At 42.9% G+C, this 23,757-nt stretch overlaps 1 protein-coding gene across 1 annotated transcript in view; it reads left to right on the plus strand.

The window, feature by feature from the left end:
* The first annotated feature begins 10,152 nt into the window (after window positions 1-10,152).
* The window catches only part of LOC138285401 (retinol dehydrogenase 5-like), a 237,324-nt gene continuing 223,719 nt past the window's right edge, over window positions 10,153-23,757 (plus strand). Inside the window, exons 1-2 of the mRNA XM_069225285.1 lie at window positions 10,153-10,414; window positions 15,702-15,820. Of these exons, the coding sequence (XP_069081386.1) occupies window positions 15,806-15,820 (15 nt within the window). The 5' untranslated portion in view covers window positions 10,153-10,414; window positions 15,702-15,805. The remainder of the gene's footprint in view (window positions 10,415-15,701; window positions 15,821-23,757) is intronic.

A 23,757-nucleotide genomic window follows, 5' to 3' on the forward strand; every position in this document is an offset into this window, starting at 1 on the left:
TGCTCAGACCTGAGGAGCATTAGACAAATGGGAAGGCAGATGGGTAAAGAAAAGAGACAAGAGAAAAAGGGATTCTTTGGAGCTGACTGAAAATGTGCAGCAGGATAAAGATCAGGTAAAGATTTTACCAATGAGAGAGATTCCGGGGGAATCTTGTTCATGTCCCATGGGGCAGAAGTGACATTCTGTAATTTACAAATGATTATCCAAAATTGAGAGAAAGGCCAGTTGAGTGGTATCAACAGACAGATTCATGAAACTTGAGAAGTGTTTGTGGGAGGACTTGAACATATTACTAGAGATAGTGGCTCCAGCTGACTTGTGGATCGAATGTAAGAGGAGTGTAGATTGGCCAACAAATGAACCAGAGAGAGACAAGAATACAGGTGCACCGTCTCCTGAAGTAACAAAATGTTACTATAAGGTGATTGAGTTTCTGAATTCGAGAATTTCACCTAAGAATATTGATTGGCAGAGGATTGACAGGACAGCTCAGGAAGCAAAGGAGTCAATACATGAGTATTATGAGAGATCGTTGCAGGCATTCAAGCATTACAGTAGTACAAAGACAATTGAGGCTAAAGACATGTTTCACTTTGTGTTCAGATTTGTGGAAGGACTGAGACCTGAAAATAGCCAGATGATTAAAAGTCATTTGATTTGCTGGCAAGCAAAGCCGATTGATGAGGTATTGCAGTATGCAAAATATTGAAGTGATGAGATTGGGTTGAAGCAGAAAAAGTTGAAAGAGAAGGCGATGGTGATGCAGATTAAGGCAGCTCAAACAGGAGTGCAAGAGACTTTTTTGCAGCTGTTACCACAGCAGCAGCAGGGAAACATGATGTTTCAGCCCCAGATGAGAGCTATAGATCATGGAGGCAACATTAATCGTGGTCCAGACTTGAAATCTGTAGTGGTTCAGAATGATGTGCAGGGAATGAAGAAGCTATTGCCATGTCACGTTTGCGGAGCCGTTGGACATTGGAAACATGAGTGTGCAATGATGGTCGAGGAAGGTGTTGTTCAGCAGAGTAATGACATAAATTCATTCTAGAATGTGAGAGGACTGAGAGTGAGAGGTCCTAATCCAAATTTTCAAAATAATGTGAATCAAACACAGAATTTCCAGCCCATGCATGCGGTGCAAATACAATGTGCACAAATGTTACAATTGTAGCCGATGTAACAGCAGGTTCCCATGGTACCTAGACAGCAAATTCAAATGCCTAAAGCCCCAATGGAGCAGCAAGAGATGATGCTTTCTCAACAGGTCACAGGTCAGAGGCACAACAGAAATAGTAATACAGTGCACCAATTCCCATCACACAGTGAGAATGGAATAAATGATGAATGGACGAGCGAAAGTTCAGATGAGGACCCATGTGTGCTTGCAACTTCCCTAGAAGTAGATCAAAGAGGACCCTATGTGAAGGGAAAGGTTAAAGGTCACAAGGTTTCATTTTTGGTTGACACAGGAGGTACACGCTCTACAGTGAGAAGTGCAGAAGTTCCAAATTTGCCCCCTTCATGTAGGGCAGTCCAGGTTGTGGAGGTAGCAAATCAGAATTTGACAAACCTGATTACAGTTCCAGGTTAAGTGGAGATTACCAAATTCCAGGGATTGCATAAATTTGTAGTCTGCAATTTAAGACCGGTGTCCTCCACCGGGCCGAAGACCACCAGTGTTGGCGGTCTTCCGCCAACCATATTATGACTGCTGGCGACCCTCTATCCTTTTTTGGATGGAGAGCCGCCAGCAGCTATACTTGCCCACAGTCATGCGAACCAGTATTCGGCAATGCAGTGTTCTGGTTACGGGGTGCTGGCGGCAGAGCAGCCCCCATGGGTCCCGTTCCTTCCCGGAGGATCACTGGAACAGGTAAGGTGATCGTCCATTATTAGGGGAGGGGCCCGGGGGTGTTGTGTGGTGTGTGCGTGCATGGGTGATGTGCATGTGAGTGTATAGAGGGGTTGTGTGAGTGCATGTATGTATGCAGGGGGGTGTAGTGTGTGTATGGGAAATGTAACGTGTATGTATGTGTGCATATGTGCATGTATGTCTGCGTGTATGTGTGTGAGTGGTGTGAGCGTGCGTGTAAGGGTGTGGGGGGTATGGTTGGGGGGTTCAATGGGGGTAGGGGGCAGGGGTGGGGAGTGGGTCCTACTACCCTTGGGGGCTGGAAGGGGGGTCGTGGGTGTTAGGGATGGACTCAGGGGAGGGGAAGGGGCGGAGGGGGAGACCCCAATTAGTGCCAGGGAATGAATTCCCTGGCACTGATGCATACCGCCATGGATTTCGTGGTGGTTGAAAATCCTACGAAATCCATGGTGGTATGCGGGGTCCTGATACAGCCGGTGGACTAGTGACGGCCGCTGGGCTGGAGACCGTTGTCTCCAGCCTGGCGGTCGTTACCGCTGTGGCTGACGGTGCGGGACATTGGCGGTTTGTCATATGCCAAACCGCCAATGTCATAATGGGGCGGTAATGACCGCCAGCCTGTTTGCGGTCTTACTGCCCTATTTGCACCGTCCGCCAGGATTGTAATGTGGGCCAAAGTGTTTAATTACTTGTTCAAATGATGGAATTGAGATTCAGACGAATAGTGATGATGAAGAGGAACAAACCCCAGAAATAGAGTGTGAAACTACAAATGAGGAGTACCCTTTGATTGAGTTTTTCCCGATGTTCACAGTGAAAGAGCTTCATCCTGACTTGCAGGGAATGGTAGAAGAGAAGGTGTGGGATTTGACAGGAAAAGAAGTAGGTTTGATAAAGGGAATGGAGCCAATTAAAGTTACTGTGAAGCCAAATGCAGTTTTTCCCTTAACTTCTGCTGTACCACATGCCTCAAGATGTCCTGATGAAAATGGCTCAGATAATTGCAGACTTTGTGAAGCAAGGGGTTCTGAAAGAAGTATTGAGCAGTCCATGTAACTCACCAATAATGGGTTTGAAGAAACCCTGTGGGAAGGTTCAGATTTTTCAGGATTTGAGAAAAAGAAATTAGATTGTGGTCAAATGTTGTCCTGTGGTGCCAAATCCAGCTGTGATAATGTTTCCGATTCCATGTGATGCTGAGTGGTTCACTGTTATAGATTTGTCACAAGCATTCTTTTCTGTGCCTCTTCATGAGGATAGCCAATTTCTCTTTTGATTCAAATTCCTGAACCGAGTTTGTTGCTGGTGCAGAATTCCTCAAGGGTTTTTAGAGTCACCTCTACATTCAATCAGATCCTGAAAAAGAATTTGGAGACATTGCAATTGCCTTTCCAATCAACCATAGTGTAGTACATTGCTGACTTGCTGATTGCGTCCAAAACAATGGACGAGTGTAAGTATGAAACAATTGCCCTGTTGAACTATTTGGGAAAGAATGGTCACAAAGTGTCTCTGCTGAAATGACAGTACTGTCAGCAAGTAGTGAAATGTTTGGGTCATCAGATTGAAAAGGGTTCAAGAATGATATCCAGAGAAAGGATTACAACCATATTGCAGATAAATCCCCCAGACAAAGAGAGATGTCACAATGTTTTTGGGAATGGTAGACTATTGTTGCCAATGGATTCTAAATTATTCATTCATTTCAAGACCATTGCAGAAGCTGACTCATAAGGAAGTCACTGATCCCATAATGTTAAATCAGGATGAAATGAAAGCGTTCACTGAATTGAGAGAGTTTGTGCAGTTTTCTAGCATTTGGTATGCCTGATTACACAAAACCTTTCAAATTTTTTGTCATGAGTGTGATGCATGTTCTTTGTCTGTCTTGACACAGGTCCATGGAGGTGTAAACCGCCCAGTAGCATATTTTTCAGCTACTTTGGACCTAGTTGCAGCAGCCTTATCGGGTTGTTTGCACGCAGTTGGTCAGAGCCTTACATAGGGTGAAGGCATTGTGATGGGACATCCCTTGACTGTAATGGTCCCTCACTCTATTGAGACTCTACTGACAAGGACGAAAACCCAATACTTCACTGGTGCAGAGTTGACTAGATATGAAACGAGCATTCTAGGGTCACCAAATGTGTCATTGAAAAGATGTACAGTGCTGAACCCGGCAACCTTACTTCCGAGTGAAAATGCTGAAATTGAGAAAGAGGAAGATGTTGAGCATGATTGTCTTGAAGTAACTGACTTGTGCACAAAGCTGAGACCTGACGTTACAAATACCCGATTGGAAGAAAGTGACCAAATTATCTTTGTCGATGGTTCTTGTCTGAGAGACAATACAGGAACACTGAGAGCAGGATATGCTGTGTGCACAATTACTGATACCTTGGAAGCTTCTTGGCTTTGAGGAGTGTATTTTGTCCAAGTAGTGGAACTGATAACCCTTACTAGAGCGTGCCATGTCTCTGCTCAGTTGAAAGTTACAATCTGTACGGATAGCCAGTATGGATTTGGAATAGTTCATGATTTTGGTCAGTTGTGGTCACAGAGAGGTTTCCTGACCTCTTCTGGTTCACCAGTAAGGCATGGTGAGAGAATCAAAGAATTGTTACATGCTATTCAAATGCCTGAAAAGATTGCTGTGGTAAAATGCAGTACACATCTGAAGTCGCAGGACAATGAGTCATTGGGAAATGAATATGCGGATCAAGTCGCAAGGTTTTGCGGATTGACCTGTATATCGTTCAAGGACAAGTGGGAACTGTTACCTGAAGAAAATGAAACTTGCACAAGCTATGCATTGAAAATAATTGACACTACAGAAGAACTAAAAGCGTTGCAGAATAGTGTTGACAAGGAAGAAAAATGTTAATGGAACAAAATGAAATGTGTGCAAAAACAAGATGAACTGTGGGTCTCTGAGGAGGGACATTTGGTTTTGCCAAATAGTCTGTTGTCTCAAATGGTGAGGTACTATAATGGTGAAGCAGATATTGGGAGGGATGCAATGATGCATTTGTTCAAACATGATTGATTCAACCCAAAGTTTAGACAAGTTGCTGAAGTAGGTTGCCATTGATGTGTCATTTGCCAACAGTTAAATGCAGGGAAAGGGACAGTGGTTAATTTGAGCCACATTGGTAGAGCGGGAGGTCCATTCAGCAGAATGCAAATGGATTTTATTGAAATGCCTGTGCGTGGAGGTTTGAGATATGTGTTGGTGATTGTCTGCATCTTTAGTCATTGGATTGAAGTGTACCCTACACAAAGGAATGATAGTCTCACAGTAGCAAAACAACTGCTTAGGGAACTGATACCCCGTTTCGGGTTTCCAATCTCTTTAGAATCAGATAGGGGAAGTCACTTCAACAATGCAGTAGTTAAATTACTGTGTGCAGCACTGAACATTGAGCAGACGTTATATTGTAGTAACCGCCCTGAAGCATCAGGACTAGTGGACAGATGAATGGTACATTGTAGACAAGAGTTTCAAAGATGTGCGCGTCCACTAATTTGAAATGGCCTGACTCATTGCCTTTAGTGTTGATGTCAATGAGAAACACAACTGACAGGAAGACAGGATTGGTGCTGCATGATATCCTCATGGGCAGAGGTCCCTGCAAATGCTCTTGTCAACATTACAGATGATATGGTGTTGGATTACTACACAGGTCTGGCTGATGTGGTTCGCTCTTTTTCTCAGCAGGTAGAAGCCACCACACTGCCACTGATTCATGACCCAGGGTATAACCTGAGAGCTGGGGACTGTGTTGTGATCCGAAAGCTCGTGAGAAAGATGTGTTTGGAACCTCGTTGGAAGGGACCTTACCAGGTGGTTTTGACAACTACCACAGCTGTGAAGTGTGCTGTGCTTCCCAACTAGATTCATGCAAGCCATACAAAGAAAGTGGCATGTCCACTGGATCATGAAGAAGCATTGTTAAGAGTACCAACAACAGTGAAACAAGTCTCAGGGCCAGAAGGAGAACAAAGGGGAACTGAGACCTGATCGGAGTTCATTGAGGACGGTTCAGTCACTCCTGTGAGAGACCAGCGAGGAGACATCCAGGACGGCAACGGAGAGCCTATCTCAACTAAGGCAGCAGGAAAGCCTAGTCAGAGGAGGGCTTTCCCAGAAGCTGACTATCTTGAGAGACAAACAGAGCTCTTGCCAGACCCAGAAGGGGAAGGAGTAGAGGTGGATCAAAGTCATTGTGATCTGACTCCTCCTGAACCGGTCGCAGGTCCGTCAAGAGAAAACACCACAGAACAAGGAGAAGGTTCAAGTTTGACTCTGAAGAGAACACTGTCAAAGGGTCCACTGAAAGAAGATAAGTGGCCAGAGTCACAAGTGGAGAAAGGGAAAGAGGTGGTTGTTGAACCAACAATTGAAGAAGAAGTAGATACCACAAGGAGAGAAGATCTAAGTGAAGGAGAGCTGAATGGTGAGCGAAAATTGAAAGAAAGAGAATAGCAAGTCGAAGATCTGCAGGTCCTGAATGGGCGCATGCAACTACAAGTGAATGACAGCTAGAGTTTGTGTCTTTTTGTTTTGACAGAGAAGTTCCGGGTTAGTATTTTGGTACCTGAAGGAAGCCAATGAACAGAACTGTTGATACAATCTAAGAAGACATTTTTGAGAAAAGAAACTGTTGAAAAATAACCGGAAGAGACATTGATAACCTGATGTAACTTTTTGAAACCTGATTTTGACAAAGCTGCTAACGGATTTTGACAAGGGATCCTGGAAGTGAAACTGAACTGCTGAAAGAAGAGTTGTCTCTTTCTGATTTTTGATGCAAGTTTTTCTGATTTTATTCTGCTTTCTGATTCTTTACAGATCATGAGTAACATTAGTCAACAAGGTTGAGATGCTAGGCACTGTAAATATATGAGCATTAGTTTGGCGATTATGTTTGGGATATTTTTTGTGGTGTTGATTGTGTGTATGTCTGTTCTTGATAAGAGAGAAGCCAACCATACTTCTGCTTTTGAGGCAACTACTGCACTAACACCATTAGAGAAGTTCAGGTTAGATGAGAAATATTTGCATGAGGATACTAATGCGAAGGGAGAACTTTCGCAGGGAGGACTTTCTTCTAATGTTTTCTATCGCCTATTGACTGAGTATGTTGAGACAATGGATGTGAAGAATTGCTTTGTGTGTACTCAGATCCCTTCATCAGTCTAGGAAGGAGTCACCTATCACAGGCTGTCTTTAACCTATGGGATAAGTTGTAGTTTTTTACTAGCAAGCTTTTATAACCAGGAGTACATTCAGGACTTTTACTCAAACTATGATGTAGTGTTTTCATTTGTTCCTATAATAATTAGGTATTGGAGTAGAGTAGCTAAGGATAATGACATAGTAATAGTTAGAGGTTTCTTTGAACTTATATTGACGTTTGGCACAGCTTATGCACACCACAATAATTTGACATGCTTGCTTACACCTCTAGAGAAAAGCTTCTTAGATCACACAGATGACAGGAGAAACGTATTAAAGGAGAAATTAGAAAAAGGCTAGAGAAAAGGACTTACAAGAATGATTATGTTTATAGTACACTTAAAACGCAAGGGAAATTATCTTTAGATGCACAGCACGTAGGGAAACATTGAATATATAGGCCTAAATCACGCACTGACACTATTTGTGGAACGAGTGAATGCACGCATGTGTTTTTGTTTCAGAGTAAATGGATGTTTATGTTGAATGGACAGGACCCTGCTATTCCAAGGATTTACTACATCTGTGGACTTAATGCTTATTACCATCTTCCAAGAGGATGGTATGTGACATGTTGTTTAGGGATAGTTTTCCCAAAGACTTCAAATGGAGGATTTGAAAAAGTTTCCAAAAGTGACTGAATTACATCATAAGAGTCAGAGGAGGGAGTCCTCTTCTGCGATAGTGGGAGATATAGATGCAGATTTGAAAGTTGTTTACTATTGAGGATAACATGCTGACACATTTTTCAGGGGCCATACTCCTGATAGATACTGAATTAGCTGCTGATAGAGCTATGACTCCTCAAAATTGTCTTGCTTTAGACATTCTTTTCACGAAGGATGGTGGAGTCTGTAGAATGATTAATTCTAGGCAATGTTGTTCGTACATACCAGATAACAGTAAAGAGATAAGAGACCTACTTACTAATCTGACTAATGCAAGTGCTGATTTGAAAGAAATGAAAGAACCAGGTGTTTGGGAAAAGGTTGGCAAGTAGTTTGTTTCAGTGGGAAAGCAACATTTAGAATGGGGTTCTATTGAAAATATTACAGGGCTTATTGATTGTTGTGGTTTGTCTATTGGGAACATGGGGATTATGCAAATTATGCAAAGCATTTAAACTGAAAAGGTCAAAGAATAATCAGAGGAGGAAAGAAAAGAAAAGGGAAACATTTACCGGGAAAATTCAAGGGGGAAACGAAATTGTGTAGAGATTGAATTATAAAAAATGTTATTGATACAGAAATCTGTGGGTAATAGTTAGTGTGATGACATATTTAGTCATCAGAAGAGGGATTGCTAGCGCAGGTGTTTTAATAAAAGTTTTGAATGAGTGTTTATGTATTGTGAATAATAAGTTGATGTAGAAAATATAATAACGTAGCAAAATAAATAATGCACGCATTTTGATCATGAAGATGGCCACCAATGTTAACGAAGTGCACTAATCAATGATTAAATAGCATGAAATGTTGAATATATGTTAGACTAATGCAGTAATATGTCATATTAAGGGTTATGTAGTAAGCATTAGCTTTATTAATTGTATCCCTTAACTTAGCGAGTGTCTTGGCCTATTTGCTGGGCCTCATGTAAAAGCTGTATTTCTTAGCGTTTCATAAAATAGCTGACTAAGAAAGTTAAACTGTGAATTTCTATTGTATTGTTTAAATGTGCTCATAACGGAAGCTTTTTGTGTGAACCGACTACTAGAAGATGAAGTTCTTGCTAATGCAGCATTTTATGTGTAATGTATGTGAGACTGACTTTCCCAGGACAAGAACAATGAAGATACTGACTAGAGTAGAAGCTGCAACAACATTGTTATCTGACAAGCCGGATAATGAGGGCATAGCAAGATGAACCGATCAACTATATCTGAATGGAGACATTTTAGAATTCATAAATTTGGGATTTTAGTTTTATTGGACAGAGTGTGAATATACAATTACCTGACCAATGGGGCTTTGGGGTTAGTTTAGGTAACTTTGACTTAACGGCACTGCACAGGGGGACTATGGTAATAACATCTTAATTGCGAGTCAAAAAGTTAATCGATCTATTCACGTCCCCTTGTAAGTTTACTTAATAAGGTCAGATGCGCTAACAGTACCACCCCCTCTGGTCCAAGCCCTAGCCTGTGGCGATTTCAGCCTGTTTCTCCACCCATCTCCCAGTGACATGAAGGCCTCCTCGTTTTGCCGGGGGAAGGGGGCCACCTGTTTTCCCCTTCCAGCACCGCCCACACCGCTCATGCCCTCAGACCCTCCTGTGCCCCAACCTCTCTTGATCTTGAGGGCTGCTCTGTGCATTCACAAGCAGCCCCAAACACCTACCTGGGCCTTAGCATGGTTCTCACTGCGCACACAGGGCGGAAAGCACACAAACACATCAGCGGCTACCCCGCCCGGCACGCACCACACCGGCAAGCACGTATGGTGTGCAACCTCCCACCAATAAGTTCAAGTGCCCTGCTTCCTAAGGCTGTTAAGCCGCCTGGAGGACCTTGTGTTTGGACATGCTGTGTATTTCCTCGCACTAAAATAGTACCTATTTGGAAAATCAAAAATGCTTGCAATCAAAACGTTCAAGGAAGAAACCAAAGCTAAAAGCGTCCTCGCTAACTACCACTAGGGCTGCCACCAGGTATACCTGGTAGGTAGCAGCCCAAAGGTTCTCCTATATCCTCGGGCTGCATCCTTTAACGGATGTAGCCCAACTAAGTACAGTCGTCTAGACTGCACCACCTTCCCCCAATGCCCCCGGAGGAAAAAACACCCTTCCGGTCGGCTGTCACACAAACAACTATTTTCAAATCATGTAAAACGGCATAGTCTTTTTAAAAATGCTGCCTAAGGTTTTTAGCGAAGAAAGAATTCAGGGTGTCCCAACTGGTTGCAATAACTAGAAAAGTGTTTTGTAATCTAACTAATTAGATTTCCTTAACGAGACTTGACCTCTTCTGCCTCTGAGATTAAATCATTACTGGCAACAACGGAACAGCTACTAGGTATTAACATAGACAGATTAACCCTGGTGTGGAGCCGAACATCGGGCGGATCATGAAGGATGGCTATTATGAAAGAATTGTGCTTCTAAAAGGTGTTCAGTACTGTTACAAAACTCAATCACGTCCTGAGCATGCTTCTCACCTTATGTAAATGTTTAGACCTCTGAAAGTCTCGCAAGATCGAAACAAGGAGGCGCACTCAGACTTCACATCAAACTGGGATATTTCCAGGCGACAGCTCACATCGCTTGGCTAAGCTGTTATCCGGATGTCTCGCATATATGTAAGTAACTTTACAGAAATCGGACAGCGTATATCTTATATATATCTACATGCATTCATGAAATCTTATTTCTAAACTAATATGGTTATCATCTATGCTACAATGTAAGGTTTCGAAGTTACTTGACAAGAATATATCTTGCTGCAATGTTTATCTAGCCTATTTACTAACATTTGCACGGCACTATGCAGCTTGGGCTTCGCCTGTGAGACTTTTTAATGTATAGTATGGTATGTTTTGCATTGCGCTGCGAAACGGTGGGCGGTGGTGGAGGGATCATCACAAAACTTTTGTAAATATGCAGTGATGTGTCCGATAGGTTAAAAGGCAGTAATAGAAAGCGATATGCACAAAAATCTAATATATATATCTAAAGCCCAACAAATCATTTCCTCTTTATGTTTAAAAACATGCACTAAAATTAGACGTTGCAGTTTGATTTGTACTGTCTTTAATTGGTTACCTTTTGAATGTTATTATTTGACTAGTTAACGACACTTCAGTAAAAATAATGGAAAGCAAATACTTTAAAATATGGTCTGCATTTACTCAAAATACAAATTGGAAACTAATTGTTATGCTAAATCCCTGTGAATTTTGTTTTAACTAAGTGTTCCATATTGTTTTTTGGGGGTGTTGGGTTTGACAAGATGCAAGGTCAAATAAAACAAAAATATTTAAACAGAATATCGAAGACAGTATGTTCACAGATAATGATGTCAAGAAAGTTTGTCACACGAGCCCATAAGTGCCGAAATACTTTTGCCTTATAAAAACCTTTATACTATCACTGTTAAAATTGGGAGTTTCTTTGGCAAAATTCAGAGTACAACACAACGAGTCAAGAATAACACAACACATTAAAGCAAGGTTTTTAGAATTAAAAAAATACCAACATAAATGTATGCTTATCAGTTAATCAACAGTGTGTCCAAAATGCACATGCAACTGTAATGTGTTTCTGCTGCAGCAAGCCTTAGCTCAACAATTGGCTCAATGCAAGTTTTCTGATGTTCTACGTTGCTAAATTGTTTCATTTTAGCTAAACCAATACCTGCTCATCTTTTTTAGTATGTTTGTCTATTAAGCTTTACAAATGTAACATCATTTCTGTATATCTAGCAACTGCATATCAGCAGACATTGGACAGGAGTTACAAAAAAGTCAAATCACATTAGTAGTACAATCACCAAATCTACTGATGTTACATTTAAACAGAATAGCAATATGACAATATTGACAACTGACTGACATACTAGTTCTAGAGGGATGGTGCGCTGCAGTATTGTGGGTATCGTCATATGATCTAAATGCAAAACAGATCTGGCATATATATAAACTAAGTTCATTCAAGAAGTGTGTGCTCATCCACAATTTTTAACAAGCAGTACAATAAGAATAAGTTGGTGTATCCTGAGTACCAAGGTATGTCTGTAATGGACACCAGAAATGTTTGGGTCTACGGGTTCAAGGCTTTGAGAAGTACTATATTTCCAATTGTTCATTACAGTATATTAAATCTGCAGGTAGGCACCTTAGGCATATCCATGCATAGGTCATCAGACTCTTTGCTAGCAGAAGGACGATTGATGTGAATCATCTTACTGTCTATGGTAGGCCTAAAGTGCAGCCTAGCAAGGTCACCATAGGTGGTGGTGTAATGATTATTTCGACCATAGTAGAATGTAGGTTAAAGACATTGTAACAGTATCCATTTATCACCAGACAGGACCTTGCTAAATGTATAAAACCGACCTCAACGGTTTTGCATTGTGCACAAGAGGAATCAGTAGTTAAATGGAATTTCAATGACTTCAAAGGGGAACTTTAGACTTGATGCAAGAATTTATAGTGAAAACCATTAGGTGCCAACATCTTATTCTGAGTACAGCAGTAGTGCAAATCCTTGTCTGAAATGGCAAGTTCTAAATTGGTTTTCTGTCTAGTTTCGGCTTTATACTGTGTAAAAGGTGCCTATGTTTGCATAGTGTTATGTAGTCTGGTAACTAGGTGCTTGTTTCTTGAGAGAAAGATGAATAGTTAGCCTTGCATGTTGCCTGTTGCTGGAAATAAACTAAGAAGGCTTCAGTGAAACACCCCAACCGGTCAATGGAGTGTCTACACTCATAATTAGGGAAAACATTTTCTAGCTTAATGATCCCTTATGCCTGTAGTTTAGAAAGAAATAAGCTACTTTTAGTAAGCTTATAATAGCGATAGTGCAAAGTGGCTGTTCTGAAGAGTATAGTATTGGGCAGGTCATTCTTCTTTGAAGATCCTCGCAAGCAAGTTGCATGCAAGTAACTGAGTTAATGTCTGTATAACTGCATCATGAAGGCTGACCTATTAAAGCAAGCAGTGGGATTGGGGTCATGGTATCACAATCAACTGCCAGGTGAGCCATACGTGGCAGGGGTGCCGTCAATAATAAGCAAATTGTGCTTTTGCAAAATAATAAGCAAGTTGAAAATCTGGTGCCACCAGATCGTCCTTCTAGTACAGAAGGGTAAGAGTTTCCCACTTAAGACCAATCTCTTTGCCACCCAAGGCCAGAGTAATTATGTGAGATCTAAGGTTTCTGAAGAATTCTCTAATTAATGGAAAAGGAATGTTAGTACAAAAACAGAGTAGTTTGGTTTGGATAATAATTGTTATCAGGAACATTGTGGTTGTCAATGATAAGGGAAGTTTACTCCAGTCCTTGACTTGTTCTTCTACTTTGGACTCTGCTACCCATAGTATTCTGATATGATAGTTGCTATGCCCAATCCAAATGCCCAAGTATTTAACCAAAGTCTGACACCAAGGAAGTGACTATTTTTAATTACAAATTCGTGCAGGGGGGATAACAGGAACATATTAAACGTATTCCAGTTAATAGTTATCCCAGATGGTATTTTAAACAGGGTAAACTACTTGAGAAGTGGAATATGATTTCTCTCATATTTGCACACATATAAAGTAATGTTATCTGCATATAATTATATAATAATATTATGTGGCATAAAATTGAGGCCTCTTCTTGTGAGCAGTTGTCAAACTGCACAAGCCAGCGGTTCAGAGGCAATAGCATAAACAAAAGAGTAAAGTGGACATCCTTGGCAGGTTACCCTCCTAATAGGAATGGGATCTGAAATTAACTCATTAATCTTTATTCTAGTATAGGGTTCAGTATAGAGAAGTCAGATCCAGTTGATGAAACTAGAAGGATTCCCTATCCTGCCAAGGAGAGAAAATAGGATCTCTCATTTAAGAGTTTTATGCCTTTTTGGCATCTAGAAAGTACACAACAGCCCCTAGTTCTGGATTAAGTTGATGCATAAGAAAGAATAGAGTTCGTAAATTATGACAGATAGATCTGCCAGGGAGACATCCTGCTTGATCATGCAATACTAGATCTGGGAGCAATAGTAATCATCTATTCACTGACACCTTGACAAAAATCTAGACAGCTATATTATTAGAGATAGAGGTCTATAGGTGTCACATTGTGTGGGTGATCTACCTGTTTTAAGTAATGTGATAAGTAATGTTTCCCGGAGTGTTGAGGGATGGACACCAGTGCCTCAATGTACAACTGCATGGGTCTGGGGGCTAAGAAATTAGAATATGCCTTATAAAACTCTCTCCCATATGATAGTCTGTGGTACCAAAGCCACACAGTGGCTCCATACATACTAGCAAAGATAGATATATCAACATTAGGGCCGTACATGTTTACAACAGTAATTATTGCCATACATCACCATCTGGATCAGGCTGTGACACCTCTGCGTGTCATTTACTTCTTGGAGAAATTTAAATGGAGTGTTACATTTTATGAGAATAATTGTACTGCTAGCATAGGATGAGCATATAGAAGTCGAATGATATGTACTCCATTTGAGTGCAAATTTAGATTTTGTGTCGGCTTTAAGGTGTGTTACGTGATGAAGTGCCACATCTACCTCTAAATAACCAAGTATGTTTTCCAAGGGTTATTGAACCCTTTTACATTCCAGATGAGAAAAGGAATCCTAGCCCCCTTCATACTTATTGTAAAATAGAGCAATCCTATCTCTGCAAATGTATTGTGCCATGCTGCCAATCGTAAAAAAAAGTTGCAGAGTGTAAGAAAGTCAAAATCAGGTTGATGTCCATTTTCAAAATCTGAATCCTGTTCAACATAGGTCTGTTTGCCCTCAAAGTACCACCAACCACCCACACCAGCACCCTCAACACGCCAGTCAAAACTACCCACTCAGAAAGGATCAACCAACAATGGTGCAGATTAAACCCACCACACTTGAAAACAAAAATGGTTAAAGGGTATCCCCCAAGACGAACCATAAGTGTGAGGGACTTAACAACTCCTCACAAGGAGTATTTGCCAGATAAAATTAAAATTATGATAAAACTGACATTGTGCTTGCTTTGAGAGCCCAGAGATCACATGAATAACGATACATGTTTATCTTACCATGGTAGATGCAAATGACAAGAGCAGTATCCCATCTCCCAGTGCCTGGCCTAATGCCCATTGCAATGAGGGGAGAGCAGCTCTCACCCACCAATTGAGAGAATGCCCTTCCCCCGCCGAGCCCCTCATATGGAACAGCAAAGTACTGGGTAGCTCAAGCAGGCTAGCCAGTCCCATTCTGCTGCTCACGATGTCCTGATTCTGCCCAGATGGGGGGGAAGAGTCACCATCAACGGCCCCCAGTAAAATTCCATGTGGGCTCATACAGCAGTTGGCCAAACAAGCCTTTACTCCAGCTTGGATGTCCCTACAGTAGGAGCCTCGCATTGAAGGGCTGGTTTATTGCTTAGTGCCATTGGGAGGTTCCTGCTCCAATGCTCCCTAGCAGCACCTACTGGGGGTAAGGTACTCCTAATGACCCACCCTCTGCCTTCACCTGGCAGAGTCGCTCGTTGGCACCAGCCATCTTCACAGGCCACACTACATGGGCCAAATGGCACTGCAAGCGGCTCCAAGATGACAGCACAGCCCCCACAAGTTGATAATGGAGCACACAATGTCTCCAGGCTGAATCATGTTGAGGATTAGTTTTTATGAGGCCAGTTTCATCAAGATGGAGATAGATGTTTGCCCCAGCACAAGGAGCCTTACAGAATTGTGGCCATCTTGGAACCAGGTGCTCTAGGACCCCTGGCACCAACAAGAGGGTATTTAGTCGATATCACTCATCTTTGTTCAACAATACTTGGTACTATAATGCAAAATTATACAAACATGGTAGTTACTGTACCCATTTGATATGACCATTCTTCATTTCTCTTTCGTAAGGGCAAGACAATGGTACTGCTACATAAGGAGTCTACCTTCAAGTAACTTCTTAAGAGCTCATCTTCCACTGCGTTATTTCTGAGAAGAAGAGGTTAACTGAGAACATGGAACCAGAGATGGTGAGTTTAGAAAGTGGCTAATTTCTGGTAAATTATGGAAAATGATGACATTTGACAGACTACAACCGTGCCTAAGGCCTTTAAGGTTGACCACATTTATTTTTCACTGGCAAAGAGAAAGAAACTGAAGCAGGATTACAAACAAAGAGGTGATCACATTTGTGCAACCTTGGGCCTGATGAAGTTTATCTTTCTTAAAAAATGATGGAAATGGTTATCCATCCACTCAAATTAGACATTGGGGTTCATATGGCCTAAACACTTTGCCTATAGTAATCAATTAAAAATATGTTCTCTATGAGTTTGGGTATTTGCAGGGCATGGGTGTCATGAGGCTGAATTAAACCACCAACACTCAGTCATGGTTCAACAAAGAAATGTGAGTTTTATTCAGGACTAAACTATATTAGGTAGAAGTTAAATTTTATGTGGACTTACAGAGGACATAGTGGCTTGCCCTAGAAGATAACCATTTCTGGATATTGGTGGGGCAAGAATTATTCATTTATGCTACTCCACAATAAGGGCCAGATTTAGAAGGCCCTAGTGCCTCTTTGTGCCACACTAGTGTCATTTTTGTAACGCTAATATGGCGTTAAGGAGGCCATTCTCCTTCGCAATATTTACAAAGTGGTGCAATGCTTGCATTACACTACTTTGTAACCCCTTGCGCCACATTATCCGTGTGCCAGGCATAATGTATGCAAGGGGGTGTTCCCTTGTAGGGAGGCCCGTAAAAATGGTGCATTGACATTCACAACATTTCACTGTACCATTTTTAGAGCCATTTTTAACGCCTGCTCAGAGCAGGCATAAATGACATGCCCATTACTTTCAATGGGCCTCCCTTTACATTGCAGGATCAGCGCCACAATTTATGGCACTAAACTTGCAAAGTACCACAGTAGCGTCATAAATTGGGATGCTGTTGTCCTAACATGCGCTATGGTGTGCTGTATTGTAAATACGATGCACACATGGTGTCATTAGCAGGGTATAGGGGGGCATAAGAAAAGTGGCGCGCTGATGCGCCAATTTCTTGTAAATCTTGCCCCATTTGTGTGCCGTATTTACAATAATATGTATAATATTGCTGACTGTCAAATGTTTCTTAGTGATCTACAGTTTATAAAACAGTACTAATGCACATCATGCCACTGGATTCAAGCTCGCCTGGCTGATGATGGGTGATACCCTAAAACCAGTCCCTGGATGCCCAGATCTGTGAATTGGGTGTGAATATTTGCAATTGTTCAGTATTCTATCCATCCACTGTTAAACATGTAAACTGAAGTGGTACACCTGACTCTGAAAACCTGGTAGGTGAAAACCAGAATCATCTTGTGAGGGCTACACTCCTCTGCTATACTTGGTTGAAGCAGCCTTTGACCTCTGGTCAGGGCATGCTCCCCACTGTTGCCATCACTCCTACCCTACACTTGGACTGCCTTTCCAGTGCATTGTAAGCCCCTTTGCTTCACTTGACTATTACTATTACTGTGTGTGAGTTTTATTAGATTGTTTTTCTGTTTGTTTTCTGAAGCTCACCACTCCTGTCATTTTATTTCCTGTTCTGTGCCTCCCTCCACCCATTAGCCCCTCCCACCTCCCAGGACTACCTAGTGAGGCCGCAGCATGGATCCTGTGAGCAGCATTTGACCTCTGGTCAGTGCATGGCTCCCCACTGTCACAATCATTCCTCACCTACACTGGGATTGCCTGTCCAGTGCCTTGCAACCCCCCTCTGCTGCACTTGGCTGTTATTTTGCATGAGTTTTACTAGATTGATATTCTATTTATTTTCTGCTGCTCGCTGCTCCCGCCATTTTCTTTCCCATCCTGTGCCTCCTGCCGCCCACTAGCCCCTTCCACCTCTCAGGACTTCTTATGGAGGCCACGGTGCGGACGTGCAGCAGACACCAGCAGCTTGTGTGCTGCCTGCATGCCAAATGGCCTGCCACAGGCAAGCCCTTCTGCTCCTGGATCACGCCCAGCACCAGGACCTGTGGCCTTACTGCCACCAGACAATCCACCGCCACTGAATTCAAAGCCCTTGGCCTAGGACTTCTTAACAACAACTGCTGCTGCACCTCCTTTTGACCCAAGGCTGGACCTTTCACCTACTGGCACTACCTTTTCTCCTGAAGCACCAAAGCACCAGCACTCACTGAGACCCCCACCACTCCAACCGCGACCACTCCAGACTATCTCTACTGCCTCCTGCTCCACGTACAATTTCTATGCTACTACACCATCGAAATCTGGGATACCATCACCTCCCTCACCCGATGTCATTTTCCTCACTGAGACCTGGCTCAATCCTGCTTCGGCACCCGCCATTGCCACTGCCCTGTCAAATGGCTACATGATCGCTCACCGAGACCGCACCAACACTCATGGAGGTGGAATCACCATTATTCACAAGGAAAGCATCCACTACACCACCACCGTAGATGACTTCACTTCAATCATGGAACACTTCATTTACAGCAAAATGACCATCAGAGGCACCCTTGCCTACAGACCCCCATGACTTCACCCTAACTTCTGCAATGCTATCCCCGACTTCATCACTGTGCTTGCCTTAGACTCTGAAAACAACATCTTCCTCAGCAACCTCAACTTTCACATTGATGACCCCAACAATATCAGCACCCCCCACCTCCTGGAAAGCATGAAAAACTTTGGCCTCACACAACTGATCACCAACCCCACCCACATCACAGAACACACACTCGAACTGATCTTCTCTGCCAGTGACAAAATTAAATATAGCCATGTCACCGAGTTCACCTGGACTGACCATGTCATTGTCTATTTCTTCATCACAGCACTCCCTGCACTGCCCCCAAACAACCCAATACGTCCAAATGCAGCTGGAACAATATCTCAGGGAGCCAATTGCCTACAACTCAACACCGACAAGACGGAAGTGCTGATCTTTGGCAACACCTTCCCATGGAACGACGCATGGTGGCCCTTAGGACCCCCATCATTTCCGACCAGCCACGCCCGCAACCATGGCACCATCCTAGACAATAAGCTGACCATGAAAAAAAAAATCAATGCGGTCTCATTTTCCTGCTTCCTCACCCTCTGCATATCCCACAAGATCTTTAAGTGGCTCCTCATAGACACCAGACGCACTGTCACTCAAGCACTGGTCAGCAGCCAACTGGACTGCAGCAACACACCCAAATCCTCAAGAGACTACAGACGATACAGAACTCAGCAACCAGAGTCATCCTTGACCCCCCCCAAGCGGACCCACATCACCCACATCTTAAGAAGCTCCACTGGCTCCCCATTCAGAAGAGATGGCAATTCAATATGCTGATCCACACCTTTAAAGCTCTCCACAACCTAGGACCTGCATACATCAACCACTGACTGAATTTCCACCTCCCGTCCAGATGCCTGTTCTCCGCCTCCCTCTTTCTCACCCACACTCCTGCATTTTCCACAGCAACAGTGGAGGACATTCTTTCTCCCACTTCGCTTCAAAGTCTTGGAACACCCTCCCACTCCACCTTCAGACCTCATCCTCTGTGCTGGAATTGAGAAAAAGACTCAAGACCTGGTTATTTGAATAAGACCAGCAGCAGGGCCCCCAGCACCTGGATACCCTCATAAGTGATTAGCTGTGCTTTGCAAATTGATTTATATTGGGTTGGATTCGTGGTTCAGCTTAGTGTCTTCACAGCTGTGATACAGACCTAATTGTGGGTCAATAGAGGGATGTGGCAGAGACCTGTGTGATTGGGGTGCAGGGCATGGCCTGTGTGAGCACTCAGCAGTACTGGGAAAGCAACCGGTCTGGTCTGAAGGCTGCGGATACCATGCAGAGCAGCAGCACCACTACAAAGAGCAAATGAGACCACTGCAAGAATAAATAGGATAGTGGTGCTCTTCACATGAATCGAACACCACTAAAAGGAAGGTGAGAGTCCCTGGTGTCTCCAGGGTGGTTGCTAGCTGCTATTGGATGTGATCTGAGTTGATGCACCTTATATCACTAATCCAGCTTGAGGAGCTCCATTGTAGAACAATATCACCAAAACAACCACAAAATCTTACTTTGGGCCCATGTGCATGTCTGGAATGTTTATCCTCATGGTGGCACTACTATGTGATTGGCGACAGGACAGGGTTGAAGGCACAATTCTGTGTGGCCCAGATATTCAGTATCAGTGATAGTTTGCTGTATTTGCGCCTAAAAGAACACATCCAGTTAATATCCAGCTAAATACTAAAACCATGCAATGGGACAGAAAAAGAGTATTCCTGTTTATCTGGGTTTGTTATTTGCTATATCTCAGAGAATGTGTAACCTGTGAGAGAATGCAGTCAGCTTTTGTGAAGTCAGCCTACAGGGTGCCCCAGTGGTGGCTAGACCAATTTGTCCAAATCTCTGTCTTTTATCGCATTGTAATCCACTCTCCATCCTCTCAAAAGTTACAAAAAATAAATGGCACCACAGGGGCAATCCATATCAGTGAACCTCATGCATGTAGCAAGCATGTGAGGCCAGATGCAGGAAACAATTAGCGAGTCGCAAATGGCAAAAATTGCCATTTGCGACTCGCTAATCGCATTTCCCGATGCAGAAATGCATATTGCGAGTCGGGACCGACTCGCAATATGCATTTCAGAATCGCAAATAGGAAGGGGTGTCCCCTTCCTATTTGCGATTCGGAGTGGCATGCAATACCATTTGCGACCGCATATGCGGTCGCAAATGCTATCGCAGTTACCATCCACTTCAAGTGGGTGGTAACCAACTCGCAAATTGGAAGGAGTCCCCATGGGACCCCTTCCCCTTTGTGAATGGACCACAAATTATTTTTTCAGGGTAGGTAGTGGTCCAACGGACCACTACCTGCCCTGAAAAAATACCGAAACTAAAGGTTTCGGATTTTTTTTTAAGTGCAGATCGTTTTCCTTTAAGGAAAATGGTCTACACTTAAAAAAAAAAACTGCTTTATTTAAAAGAAGTCACGAACATGGAGGTCTGCTGACTACAGCAGGCCTCCATGTTTGCGAGTGCCCATAGTCGGTATGGGGCCGCAATTTGCGACCCACCTCATTAATATTAATGAGGTGGGTCTTTGCGACCCCATACCGACTCGCAGACGGTGTCTGAGACACCGTTCTGCATTGCAAATTGCGACTTGCAATTTGCGAGTCGGAAGGACTCGCAAATTGCAAGTCGCAATTTGCAATTTTGCTACATCTGGCCCGTGGTCCCTACAAACTGTACTCTCCATCTTTTCTTAAATTCCTTAAATTCTGTGCAAAAGGGATGAGTCTCTTCGAGGAAAGCAAAACACATGTTCCTATGCTTCAGGAGAGCATGCTTTTTATATTTCTTAGTCTGAGTACCCAGTTCCCTAATATTTCATGTTATTAAATTAAAGTCATTTTACATAACCATGACAGTTTGATCACAATGTCATATATTAGTGATCTAACCTATCACAATCTAAGCTGTCTAGCTGTAGTAGGCCTCCCTCACCACCATTTTACTATATCCTGACAGAGCCTCCTTCCATGCATACCTTGCCTGTGTATCTTCTCATGGAGTTCAAAATGTGTGTGGTAGGTTGCCAATCCTGAAACTGCCTGGCTGGGGTTTGTGTAACTATCCCACCAAGCCCACAAATCAAGAACCCAATAATTATAGGTTTCCAATGCAAACAATGTATGGAGTATTTATGATGTCAAAAAACTACAGAACACAGAGGGAATCCAGTGACCCCTGTATACATCTCTGCTTTGTATGGTCTATCGGTAGCAATATTGGACAAGACAGCTAACCTCTGTCCCCGTATTTATTATATACATAACAACTGATGAAAAAAGTTAAATAGAGGCAATAAAGTAGACCATAATTGGTGTGATATCTGGGCTACGGTTCAGTTCATCGTTCAGAGTACCCATGTCTGATTCATCGTCTTCTTCTATGGAATTTTGGGGGACATCCAACCCTAATTCTGCCAGGTTTCACGGTCTGATGACCTCAACCAACTTTGCCATTTCTAGTGTTACATGTTCATCTATGAGCCTGACAGGTGCACCACAATGACTCTTCTCCCTTCTACATTGCTGCTTCCTGGATTGTTTATCGTTTTCAGGATTCAGAGCCCAGTAGTTTCCATCCAGTCCAGGACCTATTAGAGTGTTGTGAAGAAGCGGTTATCCTCGGGTTTGGCTGGTTAAAGTATCACATATGAGACTTCATTTTTGCAATGTAGGCATTTAACGACATTGAAGGAGTGTTGTCATTGCTGGGTGACAACAGTGTAATCAGGAAGCACATGGACCTTAGACTTCTAAATCGTTCAAGGTCCTTGTTCTCAGGCAGCTTGGAAAAATCAGAACCTGCAAAGGTAGTTCAGGAGATGCACCACCATTGTACAGTGGGGGGGAGACTGGCACTCTGTGAAGGCTCTCGTAAGGGCCTCATCAAACACTTTCTCAAGTAGTCTTTCTTCTAAAAATGCCTCAGCTTTCATTCTTCAGAGTGCTCTAAGGTACCACTCAAGTACGAACGGGCCTCTGCAACCTTAGTACAATGTTGGAGGTGTGCTGCTGCTATTTTAAAGTCTCTTGCTTGAGATTTCAGATTGAGCACTGATGGCCATAGGGAACCTAATGTAGATTTGTTCTCTATGATGCTCCCGACTACTTTTCTGTGATCTGCTCTTCGACTTGGTGCCTTTGAGTAGCTTCAGTGTCGAGTATTGCTTGCAGTATCTAGTTTAATTTTTCATTTTGTCCCAACGGCATACTCTCAGTGCTGCACAGAGGGTCCATTCCTCCCATATTACTGCCTGAATGCAACAACACCATGTCTTTGCTTGGCAGCCCTTTAGATGCCTTGAGTTTAACCATTGACCTGTTTTGCTTTCTAGGTGGCAGATGGACTGTTGTTAGGGGCTTATCAAACTGGGAGTCAATCATTCATGGGGAAGTCACTCTTTATTCATCAGGCTGTAAAGTCCTTTATCAATATTGGTCTCCCTCGAAGGCATGGGCTAACTCTTTTGTCAAAGGCAATGGCACACCAATATATGTTATGCTCCTTACTCAGAGCAGCCCAAGCACTACACCCCTCTTCCCCCTCTGACCCCTTAGGCTGGTAAAGGCCCTGGTCATAGTGGCTGCGAGCACCCTAGTCTGGAACATTCATCATTAGTGGTTGATAGGTTTCATCCACTATTGATGGCTCTTAGATGGGGGATAGTGTTGCTGGCAGTGCCCAAATGGTGACTAAAGCCTAAAGCATTACTAGACGCCCCCTTTCTGACCACTGAATATTTTTTTACTGAAACTAAGATGCAGCAGCTGACCAATCTATTGAATGTGATTAATTTAAAGTGGTTATTAGGGGCATCTGTCTAAAGCCTAATTATGGGAACAAACTGACAACACAAAGAGAAATCTTGGAGGCTGAACAGAAAAAGAAAGGGTTGTATTCATAATCAGCGACTAACACCGAAAATAAATACACCCTAGTGGAGGCAGAACAACATTACCACACTCTCACTGACATGCTATCGGAGATTAGCTACAGGGAGTACCTCGCTAGACAGCATGAGGAAGGGGGCAGTGCATGGCAGCAGCTGCTTGTCTGGCTACTGAGAATTGAACTCAAAAGGAAGCCCATCTGTGTGACAAGCACCAACATATGCATAATAATACACTTCCAACTAAATATTAACTAAATATTTCCTTGGTACTATGAGGCTTGTACACAATACCGATTGCTGAGAGCAACGTGAACACCAATAACTGGCAACAATACTTACAGTATGCCTAAATGCAGAACAAAAAGAGCCACTGGATGTCCTGTTCATGGTAAAGGAAGTGATGGCAGCCATTGATCAATTGGCCATGGGCAAGATACTGAGGGCTGATGGCTCCCCCCCGAGTTC

The sequence above is a fragment of the Pleurodeles waltl genome, chromosome 3_1 (genome assembly GCF_031143425.1).
Source record: "Pleurodeles waltl isolate 20211129_DDA chromosome 3_1, aPleWal1.hap1.20221129, whole genome shotgun sequence".
Taxonomy (NCBI): Eukaryota; Metazoa; Chordata; class Amphibia; order Caudata; family Salamandridae; genus Pleurodeles; species Pleurodeles waltl.